Source organism: Saprolegnia diclina (assembly GCF_000281045.1).
Source record: "Saprolegnia diclina VS20 unplaced genomic scaffold supercont1.105, whole genome shotgun sequence".
Taxonomy (NCBI): Eukaryota; Oomycota; class Saprolegniomycetes; order Saprolegniales; family Saprolegniaceae; genus Saprolegnia; species Saprolegnia diclina.
Genome location: NW_008246172.1, coordinates 99,675 through 109,334, shown reverse-complemented (window position 1 = coordinate 109,334; position 9,660 = coordinate 99,675). Strand labels below are relative to the sequence as shown.

General features: G+C 60.2%; 5 protein-coding genes across 5 annotated transcripts; 2 read left to right on the top strand and 3 right to left on the bottom strand.

The window, feature by feature from the left end:
* Nucleotides 1–70: 70 nt before the first annotated feature.
* On the bottom strand, nt 71–1,374 carry SDRG_15917 (hypothetical protein). The gene has a single exon (XM_008622103.1). It carries the CDS (start codon nt 1,351–1,353, stop codon nt 148–150), a length of 1,206 nt encoding a protein of 401 aa, XP_008620325.1. The 5' UTR covers nt 1,354–1,374; the 3' UTR covers nt 71–147.
* Nucleotides 1,375–1,736: 362 nt separating this feature from the next.
* On the top strand, nt 1,737–2,832 carry SDRG_15916 (hypothetical protein; the record flags this gene model as incomplete). The annotated part of the gene is made up of 4 exons (XM_008622102.1): nt 1,737–1,881; nt 1,925–2,019; nt 2,066–2,509; nt 2,557–2,832. The coding sequence occupies 4 exons, from the start codon at nt 1,737–1,739 to the stop codon at nt 2,830–2,832; spliced, it is 960 nt and encodes a 319-aa protein (XP_008620324.1).
* SDRG_15915 (hypothetical protein) lies at nt 2,828–4,980 on the bottom strand (the record flags this gene model as incomplete). Its single annotated transcript, XM_008622101.1, has 6 exons — nt 2,828–3,774; nt 3,819–3,936; nt 3,984–4,040; nt 4,090–4,187; nt 4,231–4,402; nt 4,450–4,980. The coding sequence occupies 6 exons, from the start codon at nt 4,978–4,980 to the stop codon at nt 2,903–2,905; spliced, it is 1,848 nt and encodes a 615-aa protein (XP_008620323.1). The 3' UTR covers nt 2,828–2,902.
* An 813-nt stretch (nt 4,981–5,793) lies between these two features.
* On the top strand, nt 5,794–7,110 carry SDRG_15914 (CMGC/CDK protein kinase). Its single transcript, XM_008622100.1, has 6 exons — nt 5,794–6,300; nt 6,348–6,443; nt 6,489–6,548; nt 6,593–6,770; nt 6,810–6,893; nt 6,938–7,110. Exons 1-6 carry the CDS (start codon nt 5,927–5,929, stop codon nt 7,040–7,042), a joined length of 897 nt encoding a protein of 298 aa, XP_008620322.1. The 5' UTR covers nt 5,794–5,926; the 3' UTR covers nt 7,043–7,110.
* A 113-nt stretch (nt 7,111–7,223) lies between these two features.
* Nucleotides 7,224–9,158, bottom strand: SDRG_15913 (hypothetical protein). The gene has a single exon (XM_008622099.1). It carries the CDS (start codon nt 9,104–9,106, stop codon nt 7,277–7,279), a length of 1,830 nt encoding a protein of 609 aa, XP_008620321.1. The 5' UTR covers nt 9,107–9,158; the 3' UTR covers nt 7,224–7,276.
* Nucleotides 9,159–9,660: the final 502 nt, after the last annotated feature.

Below are 9,660 nucleotides of genomic sequence, written 5' to 3'. Positions count from 1 at the left end.
ACGTACGGGACGTCATCTCGTCTAGCTCTTGGGGTAGTAAGCAGGAGTGGCCTCCAGTACTCGAGACGCTTGACAGACACGGCTTTGCAAGGACATGCTTAAATAGAGGAGTACACTAGTAGTAATTACAGCTCGGCGGTGCGACTTCTAGAGGAAGCGCGAAGACGCGAGGTGGTCGCCGCCCCGTTCTTCGTATTCGCGCTTGGAGACCCAGAGCTGCTGGAACGACCCGAGGGACGCGAGGATCGAGCCCCCGATCCACGTACTAAACTTGCGCTCCACCGGAGTCATCTGCGTGATGCGCACCTTAAGGCTCGACGGCACAAGCTGGCTCATCTCCCAGTGCACGCGCTCCGTGAGGCCGGGAAGTGCGCTTCCGCCACCGCACAAGATCAGGTTGTTCAAGAGCTCCCGGCGGACATCCACGTCACTCGACTGCAGCGCGCTGTAGAGCATACGGTGCAGGCCCTTGGACGACGTCGCTACGGTTGTCGAGTCGGCGCCAATCACGTCTGGGTGCATGAGCTTCTCCGGAATCTTGAAGCGTTCGCTACCGACGAGCACCACCTGGCCATCGGGCAGTTCGTACGGGTCTGCGGGAGTCGACTCGGCGAGCTCTTCATTCAAGGTTGTCTCGGGCATGAGGCACAGGGACTCCTTGAGGTCGCGCACGACTTCGAGACGCCGAAACTGCAAGTACGCGTCCGACATAGCGGGCGCCGCGGGGACGTCGCCGTCGCCATATTTTCGTACGCAAGGCTGGATCTCTACCTTGTGCTTGTCGAGGAGCATCTTTTGCAGCTGAAGGCCCAAAGCTTCGCCGCCAACAACTGATCGCTGGGCCGATCCGTGGAGCGCAAACCCGTCGACGACCGGCACCACGCGCGTGCTACCGGCGCCGACATCCGCAACGAGCGCCGTCGACTTGCCAAACGAGAACGCGTTGAGCACGGCGTCCTTGGCGACGAAAAAGGCCGGCGCGCGAAAGGTCTCAAACATCAACTCCATGTACTTGGGCGCGACCGCCATGTCGAAGGGCGAGAGCGACGCCAGAATCGCGTGTTCGGACGGGTTCGCATGCAGCTGCTCGAAGGCGTGCGTCCAGAGCGTCTCCACAACGTCCCAGTCGTACGCGTTCTTGTCGTCGACGAGCGAGATGGCTTGGGGTAGCGCGTCAATGCCCCTTGCCGCGAAGAGGGCCGACTGCCCAAGGACCGATCGCGGGGCGTTCGGCTTGGAGCCAACGATCGACGGGACGATGCAGTTGGGCGTGTCCTCGCCCGCGTAGCCGAACTTGGAGCTGAGCGAGCCAACGTCGCCGACGAAGGCGCCGACCTCGTCGCCGCAGTACATGCTGCGCCCGAGGAAAAAATATCGCGTGTGTGGTAGCCAACGTGGGCGTATGCACCCCGGGGCACACAAGGTTGCAAGACGTTTCGTGCGCGATTCAATTGATACACCGGGGTACACTACAATCCCACGCTAGAGGATAGAAAAACGCACCTTTGCGCGGTTGGAACCTTGTAGCTGTCACTATCGCCGCTAGACGATGCACATAGCTCTGTCGCAGCATGAGAGGAACGCGTTTTCTGTATATCTGACGAGCATTCGCGGCTCCATTCTCCAAAACATGTTTAGACGTCAGGTTATGGGCACATTTAGTTGCGTGTGAATAGCCTTACTTCGTGTTCAACATGACCAATCATCCGGCGTGTCCTGATTTCAATTCCATCAGCATGGGTAAGCGGAAGCATGGCGCGGCCTTTGACGCGCGGGCCGTGAAGCAGCTCAAGGGCAAAAAGATGGACAAGCGCTCCAAGACGCAGGCTGCGGTACAGCTGTACACGCCTGCGGATCGCATCCTCGTGCTCGGCGACGGCGGTGCGTGCCACCCCGTCCGTGCTAAGAGGCTCACCCTACCTAGACTTTTCGTTCTCCAAGGGCCTCGTGGCCCATCGTGGCGGGTCTGGCACCAACCTCGTCGCAACGTCGTACGACTCGACGAGTGAAGTGCGCAAGGTGCGTCACGCATTTCGCTCCACAACGCTCTATATTGCGTCAGTAGAAGTACCCGAACGCGGCCGCTTGCATCCAGTCGATCACGCAGGCCAAGGCGCATGTGATGCACGGCGTCGATGCGACGAAGCTCTCAAAGCTGCCGCACTCGGATGCTGTGCCGGCGCTCTTTGATTACATCATCTTTAACTTTCCGCACAGCGGCGAGCAGCGCGTTCACATCAACCGCGCTCTGCTGCTCGACTTTTTCGAGAGCGCGCGGCCCAAGCTCGCGCTTCGTGGCGAGGCGCACGTGACGCTTAAAACCAAGCCTCCGTACTCCAACTGGCTCGTCGAGGACCAAGCGCGGGCCAACGGCTTCGTCGTCAAGGAGCGCCGGCCGTTCCGCATGCAGCTCTTCCCGGGCTACAACCACCGCACGACCGAGCCGGACGCTAAAAAATTCGAACCCGACCAGTGCGTCACCTACGTCTTCATCGTCGACCGCTCGCGTGTACGCGCCTTCGTCCTCGACTTGCATGACAATTTCGTTCCGCGTAGTTTCCCGTCGTGACCGATCTGCCTCCCAAGACCACGTCCATCAACGACGCTTCCAAGCAGGTAGCAACCGCCAACAAGACACCTGTGCCCAAGGCCAAGGTGGAGGAGCCCAAGGCAGTCGAGAAGCCCAAGGCGGTGGCCAAACTCGCGGGCACACCACGCCCAATCAAGGTGCCTCGCGTTGCTTCCTCTGCGCGCGAGTTGCCATCGTCCGTGCAGGCCGACATCCGGGCGTTGATCCTTGCCAAGCTTGCGGAGAAGACAGAGTCGACTTAACAGTAGTAGAACGCAGTGCACAACAAACGCAGGCCAACGTCTCACTTGATGCTTCATATTACGGCACCATTTACGCCTTCTTGCGCAAAAAAGCGTACGCGGCGCCCGTGACACCGACGACCGCAGCGACGAGCATCGTCTTTTGACGGTTCGCGCGGCGCTGGAGCTTGGACTCGGACATGACGCTCGCGGCCCCCGGCTGCTTGAGCGACATCTTGGTCTCGTCCACGGGCAAGGCCTGGAGACGCGCCTCAATATCAAACTCGTCCTCCGTCCCTTTTGCCACGGGCTCCTTGACCGTGAGACGCACGTACGACGCCCGCCGGCGGCGCGCTTGGGCGACCGCGAGCTCGAGGTCGGCGTCCACAAACAGCAAGACGGTTTCGCCATCGTCTTCGTCAATGTAGTGGACCGTCGCCGCCGCACCGAGACGCGCCGAGACGTGCTCCTTGAGCGCGGCCAACGACGTCGCCGACGCCGTGAAGCGGTGCGTGTTGCCGTCGCGATCGACGAGCTTGTACACAAAGAGCACTTCGGGCGTGCTGGCAACGACTGCCGCCACCTCGTTCGTCGGCGGCAGTAGCGGCGGCGGGTTGAACATCGAGTTCCAAAATTTGTTCCAGAGCGGATTGCCGCTCGCCGTGTGCTGCTTCTGGAAGCTGCCCATTTGGTGCACGACGCTGCACGTGACTTGGAGCACGTCGGCGAGACCGACGACCGCGCCGTCGTCGTTGAGCACCGGGAGGTGGAGAAACTTGCCGTCGTGCATCGAGTGGAGCGCGTCAAGGATCGTCGTGTCGAGGCGCGCGCAGTCGGGGTTGCCCGTCATCGCGTCGCGCACGAGGCAGCTCGACGGACTCTTGCCGACGGCGAGCACGCGCCGCATGAGGTCCTTGGTCGTGAGGATGCCGACCATCTCGCCGTTGGGCCGCAGCACCATGACTAGACAGAGCGTGACCACTCGCATTCAAAGGATATACGCGTACCGGCGCTCGAGTTCTTCTGCAGCATCAAGAGCGAGGCTTGGCGGGTCGTGGCGCCATCGGCAATCTCGGGCACGTCGACCGACCCGTCGATAATGTTGCGCAGCGTCGGCAAAAAGAGCTAGGACGAATGTGAGAGGTGAATGACAAAAGCTACAGGCACGAGACCGATTCCCGCATCATCTCAAAGAGGCTGGCCTCGGTGCCCGTCATGTTGGCGTCCATCTGCAGGATCAGGATGAGACTCCATACGATGACAATACGTTGCACTTACCAAGGTTTCGGTAAACTGGTTGGACGAGGCAATGTAGGCTTGCTCAATCTTGGAGATGGCATCGTAGAGGCACTTGGCAATGTCCAAAATGCCCACGACTAGGCAAATACTAAACGACTGATTGAGGAGACGCGAGCGCACCGATCCCGTTCTCGGCCACAGGCAAGTGCCGGAACTGGCCCGAAATCATCTGCTCGAGAGCTTCGATCGCGCACGCACGGGGCGAGACGCACGACGGGTTCAGCGTCATGACGTCCACGACAAGCGTCGTCTCTGGGTCGAGCCCCATCGCAACGACACGGAGCGCAATGTCCTATATTCGGCTCATAGGACTTCATGCGTCCATGCGGCGGTACGTACCTTATCGGTCAAGATACCCGTCAGCGTACCCGACGCATCCGTGACGAGGGTCGCCTCGGTGCGGTACTTGACCATGGCTTGGACGCACTCGGATACGGACGCTGTCTCGAGCTGCAGGAGCGCTTTTGACGGCCGCAAGCGCCGGACACTCGCGTTCATGGTCGACTGCTCCTTGTCGGCGCTGGAGCTTTTCCGCGACGACCGCCGGCTGCGCTTCCGAATCGGCGTTGGGCTCGGCGTTGCGGCTTCACTGTAATCGCTATTGCTGGCGGGCGGCTTGCCTTCCAGCTCGCTGCTTTCCTCGCGCGAGACTTGCGTCAAGTCGAGGTCGAGCTGCAAGCTGCTATGCGCCTCGACCTCGCCGGAGTCCTGGGCGCTCTCGCGGCTGCGGGTCAGCATGGCCTCGACCTCCTTCGTGTCTCTCTCGCGCCGGGTCGCCGTCTTGGTCGAGAAGACGACCGTCGCTGCTGCGCGGTCCCGTGGCCGCGTTGTGCTCTGCATGTTGTAGTCAAGATCTTTTAAACTGGGCATTCTTCTCACGTGACTCCACGTTGAACTTGATCCGGATTGGCCATATTCCACGCATTTTTGGCCAATGAGATGCATACACCGACTCTTCGCCGTGCGGTTGATTTTTGGCAAAGTTGAAGTCGCTTCGATTGAGCCAGGGCTCGTGAGCTGGCAGCATGGGGCACCAGCAGGCGATCCCACGTCATATTGAACGTACTCGCGGGCATCTCGTAGCCTACTGACACCCACCGCAGAGAAACCTCAGGTAGCCAGCGCATCTTTCGGGCAAGCGTGGAAGCCAAGTACGAGTTGCGCATTCGCCTGCGTGGTATGGTTCGTGACGCTGCGTTGATGGTCGTGGACTCGTATAGCTGCAGCGCCTCGTCGGCACGCGCCATGACGGGACCTGACTCTCACAGACTCGGTGGTACGCTTCACTCGCTGCACCATTATTGCGCTGCACCGCACGCGGCCCTCGACATCAACGCGCACGTGCCCGAGCCGCACCGTTGCTCGCATGGTGTCGATCCACCACCAGATGGAGACGATGCAAGACGGTTGAAGCGGCGGTATTCTGGCGCGCTTTTACGAGTTGGCTTTGAGTTTGAGCGTTGAGTTTGCACTTGGGTGGGATTTGCCTCGATCAGTTAGTTGACGTCGCGTGTCTCGGTACATCCAAGTCCACATACACCGCAGTACTAGACGTCGGTTCCATCTTCAACAACCCGCGCGGATCCCCTTCAGCGGACCCGCCGCCGCCAGCTTCCACGGGAGAATTGCCTTCTTGGTCCCTCACGCTGGGTACGACAATTGTACCGAAATTCGAGATGCTCTCTCCCACGCGCGCGTGTTGGGTTCGAGTGGAGCTTGAGAAAGGGCATTGAGATTGAGAGTGGGCGGGCCAGTTGTGGCGAGCATCCGGATACGAACCGGCGCTGCCTGCCGCCGTCAGTTTGGTTGGAGCATCATGGAGCGGTACCAGAAGCTCGAGAAGGTCGGCGAAGGGACGTACGGCGTCGTGTACAAGGCCAAGGACCGCGTGACGGGCGAGATCATTGCGCTCAAGAAGATCCGGCTCGAGGCCGAAGACGAGGGTATTCCGTCGACCGCGATCCGCGAGATCTCGCTGCTCAAGGAGCTCCAGCACGCCAACATTGTGCGCCTCTACAACATTGTGCACACGGAGCGCAAGCTCACGCTCGTCTTCGAGTACCTCGACCAGGACCTCAAGAAGTACCTCGACGTGTGCGAGAAGGGTCTGGAGAAGCCCATTTTGAAGAGCTTCCTCTTTCAGCTCTTGCGGGGCATTGCGTACTGCCACCAGCACCGCGTCTTGCACCGGTACGCGCGCGCGTGTCCATGTGGCTCTAACGGTGTGCCATTTGCAGCGACCTGAAGCCCCAGAACCTGCTCATCAACCGTGAAGGCGAACTGAAGCTCGCCGACTTTGGTCTCGCCCGCGCCTTTGGCATTCCAGTTCGCAGGTACACGTCTTTGCTGTCTGAAGAGCGAGCTCAGTATGCATGTAGCTACACACACGAAGTCGTGACGCTTTGGTACCGGTCGCCCGACGTGCTCATGGGCTCGCGGTACGACCATCCATGCGCCTTGATACGCTCACGCGGAATGGTAGGAAGTACTCGACGCCCGTGGACATTTGGAGCATTGGCTGCATCTTCGCCGAGATGGCCAACGGCGGCCCGTTGTTTGCAGGCACGTCCGAGGGCGACCAGCTCGACCGCATCTTTCGTTTGCTCGGCACGCCAACGGTCGACATCTACCCGGGCATGGTCGACCTGCCCGAGTACAAGGTACGAGACGGAGGCTAGTTGCACGCTGATTTGGGGTAGCCCGATTTTGCCATGTACCCACCGCCGGACAACCTTGCGCACCTCGTGCCGTCCCTCGACCCCGCAGGCCTCGACCTGCTCGAGGTACTCGTGAGCTAACTTCTTGCGCTGACTGGAAACAACTGTAGCAAATGCTGCGCTACGACCCGGCCAAGCGCATCACGGCCGCGGACGCGATGAAGCACGCCTATTTTAACGATCTGTCGTCGGCGATCACGGACGTCGGCAAGTAGTAACCCTTATCATTTGTGTGTGACTGGAATCAAGGCCATTCTGTGAACTGTTGTGGCTTTGTCGCGATCGCCCCAGCTACATTTGATCGCTTATCTCCTCTTTCTGACGGTTTCTAGACGGTTTCTAGACGGTCACTAAGCTGGTCTAGACCAGATGGACACGATGTGATCACACGTCCGATCATGTTGGTGCTCACAATACCAGTCGTGAACGAGAATATGACGAGGTTTAAGTTATGGGGACGCAAAGCTGCCGTGGTGCTCCTGCACGAGCCAGACGTCGTCGACAGCTTTGCCGTTGAGATGCGACGCTGCGGGGTTGGCTGGGTCGCACTCAACTTGCGCCCAGTGCAAATGCGTGGCGTTGGCGATCGTGAGCCGGCCGTAGCCAAAAATGTTGTTGCGGAAGGCGTCCCACGGCGCGGCCGCCCGCAGAAACGGCTTGCGGACCGGAAGGACGCGACTTTGGCCCGCGGCGCCCGTGAGGATGTGCGTCGTCGCCCGCATGTTGCGTGTCCGACGCTCGGTAACGCCATCGTAGATGTCAAACATGCGTTCGTAGTTGTGCTGGTGGCCGCATAAATAGAGGTCCACGCCGTGCGCGAAGAAGTGCGGCTCGAGTGCCTGGCGGAGGACGCGCGCCGGCCCGTCGCACTCAGTGTCGGACGTGCAGTAGAGTGGGCGGTGGCCGACGACGATGATCCACGGCGCCGCCGTTCGGTTGGCGTTGGCGGTCGCAAGGTCGTCTTGAAGCCACGCGCGCTGACGCGCCTCAATGCTGGGCTCGTCGACGTGGTTTGTAAAATAGACTTCGGTGTTGACCACGACAAAGTGCACAAGCCCGACGTTGTACGAGTAGAACCAGTTGTTGCGCAGAGTGCGGCCTTGGATGGAGACAGTTCCAGCGTTGGCGGGCATGAGCTGGAAGCGGTACGTGTAGTGGGAGAAATGCTGCTTCACTTCGTGGTTGCCCATGGCCACCATGAACGGCACGGTCGCCGCGATCGGCTCGATCTCGGTCATAAAGATGTCGCCGACGACGCCTTTCGCGCTGTGCAAGTTGTACGCGTAGTCGCCGACCGAGATGACGGCGTCGATGTCGCCACTCGCGACCTCCGATTGCATCATGGGCAGCGTCGCGGCGTTCTGGTACCCAATGTCGCCCGTCACGAGCAGCCGGAGCGGTGCCGGCGCGTCGTCGATGCCGCGCGGCGTCGTGAACGAATAGAGAATCGACCGGCTGTACGCGTCGTTGCCGACGTAGTAGGCGTAGCGCGTGTTGCTCTTGAGCTGCACCGCCAGCGCGACGTGCTCGTACCTTGCGCCAAACACGATCGAATTTGCGACAAAGGTCCGCGACGCCTGTGCGTCATCGATGGCGGCCTCTTCACGGACGACAAGGACGTGGCGGCCATTGGTGCACTCTGGCGGCGTCGCCCATTGAATGGTAAATGTGCTGGGTGACGCGCCGTACGCGGCGTGAACGCGCGTTGGGCGACACGCAAAGCCGTGCGAGAGCGAGTAGTCGACGTTGTGTCCGAGTCGGTGGCGGCTCGAGTACCCGTGATGGTGCGACCCGACGATAAACTCGTAGGCGGCGGCGGGGTCGGGCACGGCAAAAGACACGACGTGCGTCGTGATGTTGCCGTCGGCGTCGCGGTCGGCAGTGCTGTAGATGGATTCGTACTGCGCTTGGCCCACGGCGCGGAACTGCACGTGGCCTTTGCCGGCGCCGCACTCGACCCAGCCGTCGTTCTCGTTGCTGCTCTTGTACATCCGATGCGTCCGCCACGTGATCGAGGCGTCGCCAGCAGGGTCGACGGTCGAGACAATGTCGTACGGTACGCAGTTTTCGATCCAGCCAGGAAGGAACGGAGTGCCGTCGACGTCGTCGGTGTCCGACTCGTCGTCAAGCTCGTCGGGTGACAAGGCGACGGAATGCTGCTGCAGATACCGCAACGGGACCAGCAGCAAGCGGCGTTCGACCGCATCCCGCACGATCACCAGCAGAAGAAGGGTCATGGCGGCGAGAGCGACGCCAAGCAGGTACCGGAGCGACACCATGGCAAAGTTAGAATGAGGTCGTCGCACGAAGGCCGCCGGACCTCGTGGAGCTTCGGATCCGGGATTTGACGTGCAACCCGAGCACGAGTAGATGCTAACGTATACAACAACCTATATAATCGAATCTAGCGCCCACGATCGAATCCTGGCTTGGATTTGGGTCCAGCAAAATAATTAAAAAAGACACTCGATTTGTATGTCGTTGCAAGGAGGGTGCTTGGCGATCTTTCAGTCGGGGATCGATGGAACGACCGTTGGACAACCCGCCTTGATGTACCTGGCTGCAGAGCAGAAACACAGGCGACAGCCACGAACCTAGCGTCTAGCATTTGCGTCTACTACTTGCGCCCTCGTACTTGAGAGTTGCTGTCACCGCACGCCAACTTGAAGATGGGATGGTCGTATAGATAGACCCGAAGCATTTGGTCTACCGATCTGGGCTAGTGTGCACTGTAGAACGATGTACATATTGGGTGCCCTTTGGAAGTACCACACGGGAGGACGAGATCCGGTTCTAGCTGCACATCAGTGCTGCAAAGCGACGTACGATGTCC